General features: G+C 39.2%; 2 protein-coding genes and 1 non-coding gene across 3 annotated transcripts; 2 read left to right on the top strand and 1 right to left on the bottom strand.

The window, feature by feature from the left end:
• Nucleotides 1-2,576: 2,576 nt before the first annotated feature.
• Nucleotides 2,577-3,407, top strand: LOC137946869 (transcription factor MYB27-like). The gene is made up of 3 exons (XM_068793154.1): nucleotides 2,577-2,744; nucleotides 2,840-2,954; nucleotides 3,052-3,407. Exons 1-3 carry the CDS (start codon nucleotides 2,577-2,579, stop codon nucleotides 3,405-3,407), a joined length of 639 nt encoding a protein of 212 aa, XP_068649255.1.
• Nucleotides 3,408-4,033: 626 nt separating this feature from the next.
• On the bottom strand, nucleotides 4,034-5,713 carry LOC137945408 (UDP-glycosyltransferase 82A1-like). The gene is made up of 2 exons (XM_068791289.1): nucleotides 5,242-5,713; nucleotides 4,034-4,981 (listed from the first exon to the last, which is right to left on the bottom strand). The coding sequence occupies exons 1-2, from the start codon at nucleotides 5,711-5,713 to the stop codon at nucleotides 4,089-4,091; spliced, it is 1,365 nt and encodes a 454-aa protein (XP_068647390.1). The 3' UTR covers nucleotides 4,034-4,088.
• A 1,072-nt stretch (nucleotides 5,714-6,785) lies between these two features.
• On the top strand, nucleotides 6,786-6,951 carry LOC137947124 (U4 spliceosomal RNA). The gene has a single exon (XR_011111172.1). It is a non-coding gene; the product is annotated as a U4 spliceosomal RNA (small nuclear RNA).
• Nucleotides 6,952-13,897: the final 6,946 nt, after the last annotated feature.

Here is a 13,897-nt window from a genome sequence, read left to right as displayed (position 1 = left end):
AAGAGATTGCTGCTAGATTCTAGCTTTAGCTAGGCCTTTTCTAGATGAACCTTACACAAATACAAGTAAAAGAAAGGTAAAAAAAATTACACCCTTAATTGGAGAGATGCTTCTCCTTGAGAGATTCAAGCATCCTCCTCCTTTGTAACATGATGTGAAATGATCAAAGAGATTGGATTATATGAATGCAAGGATGGATGAAAGAGAAAAGAGTTTTGTCAATGTGTGATGCTCTCTCTTTCACTCTAAACCACTTTCAAGGGAAATTTGCAAGATAGAGAATAATGGCTTGAGTATTTTCCAATTAATGTTCATTCATTTATCTACACACGGTCTTGTGTGGATATTTATAGTTTTTCCAACTCAAACAAATAGGTATTTGTCCATTTGCAAAAACTCAGTATTTTGATTGATCAATCCTCGAGAAGTGATCGATCGATCAATCAATCATCACGACTACTTTTCTATCAATTAAAAATATTTACTCAATATATTTAATAAGGCTGGAATTACGTCATGCACACTAACTATAGTTGTTAAGACAAAAACTAACACCTCTAGATTCCAACCCACACTTACTGAAGTCTGGTTGGTATTCTTCAATATGCCAAATTGGCTCGACCAAACCCAAAACCCTACACCAAACCTTAGTTACGTTGTTAACCTTGTAGCCTAGTTCATGCACTAACCCCAACGTTCTCATAGCCTGGTTATGTGCATCCTACTCTATATCAAGAGTAAGCTTCACTTCGGCATTGCTGTTAACAAGGCTCCTCTAAATTGTAGCTTCATAGGTTTTTCCGATGTCGATCAGGTTGGACGGACAACCGATCACTAAACGATTCACCACTGGATACACCATTTACTTTAGGGAGACTTTCTTTTCCTGGTCAGCTAAGAAACAAGCTTCGTTCTCCTGCAAAGCATGGAGGCTCATACTTTTCTCAAGCCATTATCATTTTCGATAATATCATATGCCAACAAAGACAATGCTGCAAGTCATCCCCAATCCCTCACTCATTCAAGATTAAGTCGACTGAAGCAAAGGAGTTATCTACCTCAAGAATTTCCAATCTGATTAGAATTATCTCAACATCACCAATTTTGGTCTTCGAGCATTTTTGTTTAAATACAGTCGTAAAATCTCAATCAAAAAATCAATTTCAAACAAAAATGGAATTGGAATTTTTACTCTATCCAACATCTTCTTATAAAAATGATTCAATATTGTAGTCTTTCGTTCATGTTGCATGGATCCAAGTGGTTTGGATCTATTCTGGACTTATCCCCTGCTTGTCATAGAAGAAGCCAATGAATACTGCACATTGTATCAGTAAACACCCCACAGTTGATTCAAGAATACTTTACGTTGTGACCGTCAGTGTCATCCAGCACGCCTGCAACTGCAGTCGGGAACAACTAACGTTGAAATCAGTAAATATCTTCCTCCATCCGCTGCCGAAACCGCAGAACGTGATGATGTAGTGCTTTCAAGTTTCCACACTATGAAAGCTTTCTAGGAGTCTTTCCATTAATGGATAAATTGCATCAGACAGGAGGCGAATCTAATGTTTGGATTGGATAAGAAGATAGCTCTCCACTTTTCTCTGTGGTGTTCTGTAACTGGTTGCTACAAAATAAAGCATACACTTGCTTCTTTTTTGTTTGATTTTAAAGTCATAAAGAAAAGAAGCATCCTCCTCCTCATGTTATCCCATTGGCAGCTCTCTTTCACTTTTTTGCTTCGATGGCACTCAGTTGCTCAGTCATGGATTGAGTTTCATGATTTGAAAACAGAAGATCACAAACGCAAGATAAGATGTGTTCCTTTCAATTATAGCATTTAAGTATGAGAAACTGGACCGTATTTCAAGTATTTAAATAAGGTGACGTTGTGATCCTGCTAAATTCCAAAAGCTTCGCTCAGATTATGCTACAATAAAACAGGAATGGCTTGCGCCACAATAGCTCAAACCATAGTGAAGAAGATTTGATGTCGGAGGGAGGTCCATTCAAAGGAGTGAGAGACACTGCAACCTCAAAGGATGAATGACCTAACTAAATCCAGAGAAGGATGGGATGAAGAGGGTAGCCAATAGTGGAGTCTCCGCAAGTTCCCACAAACAAGTGTTGCTCACGTCTGTCTTTGGCGGCACTCTGCTTAATCTAACTGATCACCAACTCCGGCTCTTAATGCTCTGCTCTTTCATCACCCAATCTCAAGTTCATGCATGGATATGTCATCCAGCTGTAGAATAGAAAAATATGATTGACCAAGTAGTCGTTTCTGATTCTAATAAAAACCCCCTCCTTGTGTATCTGGGAAGTCATGGTTAATATTACTTCAGTCAAGTATGGGAGTGGGAGAAGCAACAATGCGAGAGCAAATTCGCAAAGGACCGTGGATGGAAGAAGAAGACAAAAGGTTGGCCACTTTCATTGGTTTTTTCGGCGAGCGAAGATGGGATTTCATCGCAAGAGTCTCAGGTGAGAAAGTTTTAAACCAAATATTTGAGTCGCACGGTCCTGATTCTTTAAAGAACTACAAGATGATTATTGTTTAAAGACGAGCTGCGATGGCAGGCCTGAAGAGATCTGGGAAGAGTTGCAGACTGCGATGGTTGAACTACCTTCGGCCTGATCTTAAGCATGGACAGATTAGTCAAGAAGAAGAGGAGATTATCCTGCAACTTCATGCATGTTGGGGTAACAAGTTGAGTCTACCGGCCAAAGAATTTACACTCGTAAATGAAAAAAAGCAACACACGTGCATCTTCGATTGCTTTTTAGCTGTAAAGAAACTGAAAATTTGTTCTTTTCTGTGAAGTGGAACTAACAGTTGAATGACTTCAGGTGGTCCAGAATTGCTCGCCGACTGCCTGGGAGAACTGATAACGAGATTAAGAATTACTGGAGAACCCATCTAAGGAAAAAAGCTCAAGACCAACACGCAGGTGGGTGACTGTGATCGTACTCTGTTTTAAATACATTTTCCCTTTTGTCGTTGTCTACATTTATCATTAGTGATTATCCGATCTCTGATTCGAACAGAGATTGAACATCAAGGTCAGAGAGAATCCACAAGGGTAAAACCAGATTTCTTGATGGAGAACCAATCCTCTTTTGGCAGCCGTTTCTCATCCAGCTTTGGATATGTTGGAGAGAATCAAGAGGCTACATCAACGGACTCGATGGAGATGTTCCTGCCATCTATTTCAGAAGTAGAACATCCGTTTGCAGTCTACCCATGCGAAGCACTCTTCTCAAATTGGGCGAGCGAGACGACGAATGATTTGGAATCATTAAATCCTCATGAGGAATGTGACCCATCTGATTATGGGTTCGGGCATTCGGCCTCAAGTTGTAACTACTGGGAGTTCTGTGCGGGATCACTATGGGATCTTTGAGCAAAGTGCAGAACAAAAAGCTTGTAATCTATTATGCACAAAGATGAGAAACTAGAATCAACTCCAGGTCCCTACAGCCGCTCTTGTTTTCTTCTCCAAAGATAGGTCTGGATAATGCTGTGAACCTGAACCTGACATCGGACACGCTCAGCTGCCATTTCAATTAGTTCTGTTTATCTGATATCATAAACAAGAAATAGAAAAAAAAAGTCATTCTCGAAGTTTTTCATATACAGTTGATGAGGGCCTTCACATGTTACATTCTTTTTCACAATTTTGACCCTGATCATAGCGTAGTAGAATGGGAAGAACCAATTACTCCAAGAACATGGATTAACCTAAATGGTTGACGAGCCTCAGTCTATGCGATGATGAATTCTGGTCAATCTGGGTACCGGTTCAGCCTTTTATTGGAAGAATACTTCCTGTGCTTATGTTAGCTTGAAACGAATCAACGGCAATGATCAATGATATAAAAGAGAGAGGACAGCAACAAAAAAGAGAGAGGACTGCGACAATCCGAGGCAGCTAGACAATTTGTTCTACTCTGTAAGCTGGTTCTTCTTCTTCTTCTACCTTTTTTTTTTTTTTTTTTTTGCATTTTCGTTCTTTACTGTTTGGTGAAAGTAAATCTTTGATCAGACATGTAATCGGCAAATTAAAATCATTGATAGTTAGATATCACACGAAGACCTTTCGATTATGAAGCACATCCAAGAAGGCTATAAGACGAGAGGTGGCTCCGTTACTTGCTTCTTCTCCCATCACTCTTTCTTTCAATTCCTCGACTCTCCTCTGCATGTCTCCACCTCCCTCCATCAGTCTCCTGACACCTTCCTCTACGTCGTGCTGAGTCCCGCCACCTATCTCTTCTCCAATTCCCCAAACCTTCACAATATAACGGCAGTTCACGAACTGATCGCCTGACACTGGGTAACACAGAAGTCGCTTCTGAGCTTGTATCGCCTCCATAGTGGAGTTCCAGCCGCAGTGCGTCAGGTAACAGCCGACCGCCTCGTGCGCCAGCACTTCCTTCTGCGGGACCCAGTAGGCCACCATGCATCGGTCCTTCACTCGATCCAGGTATCCAGTGGGAAGTCCGGCTCGCCACACGGGGGCCAGCACCCAGAGGAACGGCCGCTGCGTCGCTTCCAGGCCCAACGCCAGTTGGTTGATCTTCTCGTCACCGATGGGCTTCACCCAACTGCCGAAGGAGACGTAAATGACGGACGAGCCGGGTTGCTCGTTCAGCCACTCTAAGCAGCTTCTGTCTTCCTCCCACAAGGTGGGACTGGTCTTGGATGGCCTGATCAGGGGCCCTATACGGAAGATGGGGAGGTGTTGCAAGGTGGATATGTCATCGTCATCGTCTTCGTCGTCGCCAACGGCGGCCCCTTTGGGAAATGAGTTGACGAGGAGCCACTTCATCGATCTGGATCGTTGGAGTGTCCGTAACCAGAAGGCGAATCTCAATTTCGCTGAGGCTGAATTTCCCACCAGCCATGGCAACTCGTGAGGGTTCAGCATGGGTTGACGTGGAAGGAAACGTACCAGCCCTTTCTGAAGAGGAGTTCCTGCCAAGAGAAACCCAAACCATATAAATTACTCAGTTTCCTATGACATCAGGGCCATTAACACCAGACCAAACACCCTTTACTACAAAGTTTTTGCTAGATCAGTTCCTGCACTCCGGTTTGATTTTGTAAAAATAGTGGAAACTCGGAGAATGAAAAGTTTAAAACAATGGAACTCAATCCATAAAGGAAGAGACGGTGCAGAATTCGAAGAGGAGATAAGATTATCGGTTATCGCATGAAAAGAATAAAAACCATACCGTGTTCCGATATGAGGCCAATCCGGATGAGGTCGGGAATGGCTCGTATGAGGTGGTACGTCGCAACCATGGCAGGCCAAAACCCGGCAGCCGGGATCCCGCAGCGCCGAGCAACGTCAATCGCCCACGAAGCTAACAAGTCGACTACTACACAGACGACCCGACCGTCGTTTCCATGGCTGAGAAGCACGTCCTCGAAATGGCTCGGCATGTGATGCTCCATGGCGTAGCCGATGTTGAAGAAGTCTTTTGGCTCGTCTGGCCCAAGTCCGGAGGGTAGGGAGACAAAAACGACCCCACCAGAAGCAGCACCAATTTTGGAGACGATGCGGCCGTAGATAAAATCCGGCAGGACAACCAGGGGTTGAAGACCGTGAACATGAAAACTCGAGGCCAACTGAAGCAGTGGGGTTACGTGCCCTTGTGCAGGGTAAGGCACCAAAATTATCCTCGGCATGCCTTCGTGTTTCATTGCTTCTCTTTCTTCTGCTCTCACAGGGCTCCAACTGAGTCAGCCGCCTTTCCTTCTTTGCCTACTCCAAAAGTACTCGAGTCGCAGTCACATTATATAAACACACTTACGTGCTTCAGTACCAAAATGAGAGAAAGAGAAGGACAATTTTTTGCACGTTTCAAAACCCTATGAGATATCCAAAGAGCTTTTCTCATCCTGGCTTTGCATATAATAAACAAGAGTCCAATCTTAGCTCAGTGCAGAGTAGCCAAACAGAGAACGCATGCAGTTGAGGGAGGACCACAGGCATGATGACCACGGAGACTAGGAAGTGTGAACACCGAGATGGACCCAGTTGTCCGGATGTCACACTCAATGTGGGACCGATGAAAACTCCAACGATGTCGACGACAGGAAATCCAATTTACCACGAGTCTCATTTCCCAGGGCCCATGGCACAAAATGAGAAACCAAATGGTTAGGTCGGATATCACTGACCACGGAGGTCCAAAGATTCCTACGACTGCGACACAGGGAAAAGAGTTAGAGAAGATATATGAAAACCTCTACCTACAATGGTCCTCGTGACATAAAAACATAGAAATGATGTAGCTCTAGTTCATAAGCAGGTCCTGATATTTTTCTTCGAGCATTTCTTCTTGATGCATATGGTACCTTCTCCAAATAGGATTAGCTCAAATACTTCAACTGCCCCTAAACCCTAAATTGCAGAGTTCCACAGAGAAGACGATACATAATCCTTCTTCGGCCCCACTGCCACCATACTGAATACATCAAGAGTGAAAAACCAGATTGGTTTCCTCATACTGTTATAAAATGCAAAAAAGTTACAACAAATATACACATTCAACCATTTCAAAATAAATATACATATAAAACTTCATGACACATGTTTAATAGTTAGACCCTTTAATTGAAGAAAATCCCTAAAATTGGTGATTATGCCTAGCTCTTTGGTAGGAACTCAGACATCTACCACGTAAACTATACAGGAGACAAAATTGCCTGTTAGGCTCCCATCAATAAGGAAGAAGCTCAGCATAGTCCATTTTAACAGACTTCATAAAACATCTTTTCACTTGGGGCAATGACACAGCTAGTGAGGTCATGACCGAGGCGTGTCAATTGCTGGTTGAAAACAAATTTCATAAATCAAGACAGAATACCATGAAAATTTTGTCATGCAACTTACAAAGACGTCATGCCTTTTTTTTCATTTTTTGAGAGATATCAAACCTAATAGACTCCTCGTTACTAAAGAAATGATAATCTCAAGTATATGATTTTGTGTTCAGGGTTCAAACCTCATGCTTTTCTAAAGAAAAAAAACAAGGAAATCATGTGTAAAATTTTAAAAGAAACAAATTTCAAAGCAAGGAAGGAACAGGGAAATCATAAACATTTCCTGGTTGACATATTGGCTTTCTTCCTATAGATTTATGAACTCTTCTATGCACTTCTATGCACATCATAGAGCAAAACCAAAGATAGTTTCCAGTAATTTGCCTCCATAATGCTTAAGCCGACACAACACTACCGAAGATGTGATAGCAATTGTACTACTCATTTTCATATTACTTACCTCATAGCTAAAGAAGTCACTATCTCAAGTGTGTTATGTTGTGCCAGGGTTCCTAAAGAAAAAAAATAAGTTTCATGGCTAGAAAGGAATATGGATACAATAAAAAAAATATTGTTCTTGTTGACAATATTTTTTTTCTTCCAATAGGCACATTATAGAACAAAACCAAATATAATTTCCAGTAATGGCACCCTATAAAGCTTAAACCTACACTTGAGAAAAAACCATTTATTCCTCAAATATATCCCTTCTCATAGCAAAACCAATACTATTTCCAGAAATATCCCTCCATCAAGCTCAAATCTACAATTTCCGGATACACTAGAAAAGATGTGATACAATTTCCTATCTTTCTTTTTATTATTAGATGTTAATTTTTTCACGAGGACCTCCAAGACCGAGTAAGCAAAGAATTTTACTAATTAACCCACATCAGGGCATCTTCAACAAAATAAAAGCATGCATGACTCCCTGAACCTGCTCAAATAATAAAAGGTGGCATGTTATAGAAAAGCTGCTAGTTTCTCACTTTTGGCTTGGGAAGAGAGAGATGCCACTGAGTCATCAATGTGGCATAGATTGGTTTGAGGATTGGCCAGTGCCTGAGCTGAATTGTCTGAACCTCTAAGACAGTTCTCAGGCCAGCTTCTGAGGGTAGCAGATGATCTACCTCACGAGTAGGATTTTCACCAAGCAGATAGACAACAATGTGAAATCATCCATAATGAAAGAGATAGATAGAGAAGTAAAAACATAACACATCTCAAGCAAATTCTACCCTAATCACGGCAGTAGGTGAAGAAGATATTGACCGAAGGTTTGTAGCTGCAGACAAAGAAGAAGCAATTAGGAAGAACCTCGCTTCCCCTCTTGACCTTGTTTTGGCATCTCTCTTTCTGGGGTGTTGTCTAACTGTTCTTTTGTTTTTCACTTCCCCTCGGTTGTTTTTCTTATTGGAATCCTTCCCATTGTTATAGAAAAAATAGTGAGGTCCTACATTCTTTCCCTTTGATACAAAACATGGAATAAAATCATTAGAGAACAAAGGGAAATACGAGAATAGGGAAGAAAATTACTCTAACAACTGACTTAAGAGAAATTACTTCAATAACCTTTTCAAAATGCGGGCTGCAGCAACCAGCAAGGAGATCCTGTTGACAAGTTTTTCAGAATCCCAACATCTCACTATAAGAATACAAGCTCTAAAGCACAAAAGCATATGCTATTTGGAGAAAGGAAACATCTCCTTCCCTGCTGAACTTTGGCAAAAGCAGCTATTAGCCATATGCTTGTGCTCCATAAAATTGCAGATAGCCACACTTGTCCATGTTTAAAAGCAAATTTCCCAGTGAGATGATTAGATCAATCAGGATAGTATATACTTTTGAACTACGCCTCATATGAGTTTCTTATGTTAACTATGATATGACATAACTTCGTTTTGTTCATGGTGAACCCAGCTAAACCTTCGAAATTGACTGGAAGGAGCAATCATACATTAGAGAGAAAGGTAAAAGCTCTCCACTTACTGACAGTCAACCAAATGAAATTATCAACATTCCATACCTAAAGCCTAGAAAATGTACTATGAGTTGGTCTCACATCAAGAGTCAAACACAATTATAAAACACATGCACCTGCATGTTTAACCTGAGAGGACAGTCTTGACTCTTTGAGTTTTTTCAGCAGCAAGCAAAATACATCCAACCACTACCAATTTCTAACTTATTTTCCACTAGTGGTTCTACATGGTTCCACCAGAAAGAATTTTTTTCTCAATAATTTAGTTTAAGGATAAAGAGAACCTATTGGAAGCACAATGTGTTGAAATGCAAAGATGTAATCTCCATCCCCAATTCCCCCACATTTCCAAGGAACATTCACACAATATCCTATCCATAACTTAAAACCTTTGGATGTTATGATAAGATGCATGTAAAGACATTCAAGAAATATCACAATAGCCAGCATAAAGTAAGGAGACACTTTCTGGATACTAGCCAGCAAAAGCAGTCTGTCCTCGAAACTAAAAGCAACTTAACCATTCTTGCCCTGAAATCTTTCCAACTCTTCTGATTTCACATGACTATGTACTCCAGATGCAAAATGAGAAGCAAAAAAACCATGCTTAAGGATTTCAGATTCCTTGTATTCTCCACATGCCTGCAGAACTAAAAAGCATTTAAATTTATAAACACAATGTTGGTTGATATAGCAGAACTTCTAAAGTGAAGACCTTAAACACCGACTGTACACGTTGTAATTGCCAAAGAAGGCTCCTTTCATCAAAGGACCATGATGAAAGATTCTCAAAACTGGATTCCCCTGACTGGCTGATAAAGGCATTAATATTTGTGAGTATCTATCAATTTGTGTACAAATCAGCAAATACAGAAGGCCAGGTTTAATCCAAAGTCTGAGATATCTAAAACCTATGGCCCTCTCAGGTTGGTTCCTCCAAGTCTGGTCTCCAAACTCTACACTATAAGACTCCATTATAACTCCCACAACAAATAAAACCATAAGAAATAAACCATAAGGAGCATATAGACAGTCATACATTACAGTGGAGAACATCCTCAAAGTTAGCCGTTGTACAGTTGATGCAAAACCACTTCTTAGTCACAATATTCTCTTCTGATGGTTCCCAGTCACTATCATCCTCATCATCTTCCAGATATTCCCTATATTCATAAAAATCTTGCAAGGTGTTATCTGTTTATCAGACAGATTCTCGTGTAAGTCATTCCATCGATCCACTATATCATCACTTGTATCAATTATGTGTCCATTTTATATGCTTTTAGATGCAATATGACCAATAGTCCCATTGAGACCATTTGTTGCATGAACTCCATTGTTTTTGTAAATGAAGATTCATTTCAGCACCAAACTCTCCACATCTCAGACGATGCTTGTGATTATGAACTGCTTCGGTATCCATGGTTCAAATAAAATTCTCAGTGTCATATGCAAATATATGCGAGCACAACCTGTCTAACATCATATGCGTCAAATGCTCAAATAAATTTGACTATGAACAAAAAGAAAACGTAGACTTAACTATTAGAAAATAGAATCCATGTTATATTTCCTAAGCAGAAAGTCAGTTATTCATAACGAGACAATGTTATTAAATACGTGAATACTGTCTGCTTCAATATTTACTCCTTAAAAGTCTACATATGGGCCTGATTCCAAGAAACATTCATTACCTCTAATCTCTCTTGAGCTAATAATTATTTTCTCTTTAACACTGTGCTGATAGCACCTATTAGTTTACAGAACAGAGGTAGGACTAAAAATAATAACGATAGGAATGCTAGGTCCTACTGTCTAATTTTGTGTGATAAACTGGCTCAGTTTGTAGACTGTGGATTGTTCCAGTCAGCTCTAGTTTTATGGCAAATACCAAATTAGCTATAATTGAAATTTTAGCTCTAGTTGGTTTGCACGGGTTGTTTTGAATCATTACATCATTTGTTTCACATGAAATCACTGACTCAAAAATCACAAGAAAAAAGACTAGAGTTGAAGAGCCAGACAAGGAGGGGATAATGAGATAGAGGGAAAGGAATTTTTTTGTAAACAAGCATAAAAAGAAAGTGAGTAAAATAATTTTGAACGGAGCTTTCTGTCCCGATTGAGGTCGCAGGTATCACGCACCATACTACTGTCACTGGAGACTCCCCTCTTCGGCCACAGCTTGTCCGAATTCGTCAGAAATATCGACCTCCAGCTGGTTTGTCGTTGGTCGGCGGCGACCCGGGAAGAACAGCATGCGATGCCCGAACTCGCCTCATTTCTACGGAATGGCTGATAGCTGTCCGTCAATGCCCCACCTAGGAGAAACGCGGGAAATGATCGGGTTCAAATCCAGTTAACTCAAATTAGTTATTAGACAGCGTGATTGGAACCTGGTCCGTTTATTAAAACCGGTCAGGGACGGAGACCCGAAATTTGACCCTTGGTAGTTAATATTAGTAAATAATATGAAAGACATGAATGGCATGCTCAATCTTGAAGAATCTAAAATCAAAATTCACAGTAAAATAAACAAAAGTTACCTAAGTAATTTAAAATTTTACAACTTTGGTCGCATTGCCTTTGTGCTCTGTGTCTCTCCCTTATTGGAAGAAGAGAGTGAAGAGTTTTTTAATTTTAATTTTTTAAAAATAATAACTATATTAAGCTTTCAAATTTAGCGATTTTTTCACTGTATTTAAAATTTAGCAATATATATAATTACAAGGACAAAAATATCACATCTAAAAATACAACATCTAACGAGTTTGTATTAAAACATTACCAAAAAAACTAGCATAATTTTCTATGTTTCCTACACAATATGCCATTATTTGTTGATTGTTATATATAATCACATCTACATAATGGAGGGAAAATGCATGAAAACAAATATATAATACTTGTGGGATTAAAGAGAATACTTAAATGCTACAATATTTTGTAATTATTTTAAAGTTTACACTAAGAATATTAAATAATAAATTATTCTTGGATTGGTCACTGATATTCATCATAAAAGAAGGTCAGGTTTATAGAGAATGTTATATAAATGTTGACTTTGTCTTGTTCAATTTTTTTATTACATGATATTTAATAATTGTATCTAGGGGTGGCTTTGAACCGAGCCGGCTCACGAGCGGCTCGAGTTCGGCTCGGTTCTATTCGTTATCTATCAAGCTCGAGCCGAGCACGGGCTCTGAAATCGACTCGTTTACCTTAACGAGCCGAGCTCAACCGAAGCTAGGTTCGATTCATCGGCTCGCAAGCCGGCTCGACATGAGTCGGGATCGGGGGAGCGGGAGCGAAAGCGAGGGGGGAAAAATATTTTCCTCACCTCATCACCGCCGAGCCTCTCCCGTCAGTTGTTGTCACCGCCTCTAACGCCGTGGACAGCTGCTCGTCGACCACCTCTGTGGCCGTCTGTTCGATTTCTTCCTCTTGTCGTCGTCGCCTCTGTTTCCATCGTTGCTGCTTCCTTCACCGCCGCTTCCGTCGCAACCGTCATCCTCGACGACAGGTCCTCCCCGGCGTCGTAGCCCCCTTCCCTCTGCATCGTCTCGACGAAAAACCTAAACCAGTAAGTTCAGGGGAGAAATTAGGGGAGAAATAATCTCCCCCTTCCCCCACACGAAGATGATTTCACACGTGCGAAAAAAAAAAATCCTTAAACTCTCCTTCCTCATAGCTCTTGAAAAAATTAAAAATATATTTTATAGAAATAAGTTTCTATGATGTCTCGTGTTTTTTTTAAATATTTTTCTAATTGAAATTTTTTATTAAAAATCATATAATTTTCTAAGTAAGATTTTCCTACCAAGATGGTAGAAAACTGTATAGAAATTTTTTGAATAAGTAGTTGATAGTTGATGATATAATCCTTTTAGCATGAGGCAATTTTCATAGCAATTTTGTGTTTGACATTTTGCTTGATTAAAAATTTATCGATAAGTATAATAATATATTAGATTAATTATTATTTATTATTTATTTCCTTAGAAAAGGTAATAGAGGTCCATTTAACTTTCCTAAGAAAAATTTAAAATATTTCTTGTAATTTTCTAGTAAGTCTCTAATAGTAATAGGATTTTATTTAAATGATTTATAGTTTTTATTTGGGTGATTGTAAATTGATAGTGATATTTCATTTAATTTTGTTATGTTTGATTATTGTATGGAGTTTATTCATAATGTTATGCATTGTATGGAGTGTTTAGGCTATTTTATGGAGTGTATAAACAATTTCATGAAGTGTTTATGGAAGGTATAGACAATTTTATGGAGTGTTTTTGTAGTTATTATGTATATAGATTATGCCCAATTTTAAGTAGAGGTCATGCCGAATTTTATATAAGTATTATATACATAGATTATGCTCAATTTTAAGTAGAGGTCATACCCAATCTTATACATGTATTATATATATAGGTTATGCCCAATTTTATGTAGAGGTCATACCCAATTTTATGTAAAATATATGCATAATTTTATATATAATTTATTTTATATATATTTTTTTGAAAAGTTTTAAATATATGTTGGAGCTCGAGCTCGGCTCGAACTTGGTTAAAATTTTTGGGTTCGAGCTCGATAAAAATTTTAGGCTCGAGATGAGGTTCAGCTCGAAGCTCGGCTTGAAATATTTAAATCAAGCTCGGCTCGAACATAGGTAGGTTCGGGCTCGACTCAGCTCGATGCCACCCCTAATTGTATCACTATATTCCACTTAAATTGTGAAAATTGCATTGTGTAGTTGATTGTTACTCAAACTTATTTTTTGTATTTTCATAGATAAAAATAGTTTTTTTTTGTATAATTTCTCTTTTACCTATGAGGTTGTAGTCTTTCTCTCTGATATCTCACACATTTACACCGCCAAAAAGTGTTATGTGTACGTGCACATTTTGTGATTAGCTTTCATGGATTATTTAAAACCATACCTTGTGACTTGTATGACCCAATTGATTTGCTCACTTTGTTTTTACTAGTTTAAATATTAGGCAACGACTAACGAGGTGAAAGATATGATGAGATGTCATTTCCAATCACAGGATTGAGCCAGCAAGATCGCCTTC

This window comes from Aristolochia californica, unplaced genomic scaffold, assembly GCF_029961685.1.
Source record: "Aristolochia californica isolate CCGP_79_NKW_82.1479 unplaced genomic scaffold, dmAriCali1.0.hap1 SCAF_12, whole genome shotgun sequence".
NCBI lineage: Eukaryota > Viridiplantae > Streptophyta > Magnoliopsida > Piperales > Aristolochiaceae > Aristolochia > Aristolochia californica.
Note: the sequence above shows the minus strand (reverse complement) of the source record. Positions and strands in the feature narration are given on the sequence as shown.

Coding starts and splice junctions, on each gene's coding strand:
- LOC137946869 (XM_068793154.1), top strand. CDS start 2,577: ATGGCAGGCCTGAAGAGATCTGGGAAGAGTTGCAGACTGCGATGGTTG. Junction 2,745..2,839: donor CGGCCAAAGAATTTACACTC/GTAAATGAAAAA, acceptor TGGAACTAACAG/TTGAATGACTTCAGGTGGTC. Junction 2,955..3,051: donor AGCTCAAGACCAACACGCAG/GTGGGTGACTGT, acceptor TGATTCGAACAG/AGATTGAACATCAAGGTCAG.
- LOC137945408 (XM_068791289.1), bottom strand. CDS start 5,713: ATGAAACACGAAGGCATGCCGAGGATAATTTTGGTGCCTTACCCTGCA. Junction 4,982..5,241: donor TGGCCTCATATCGGAACACG/GTATGGTTTTTA, acceptor TTCTCTTGGCAG/GAACTCCTCTTCAGAAAGGG.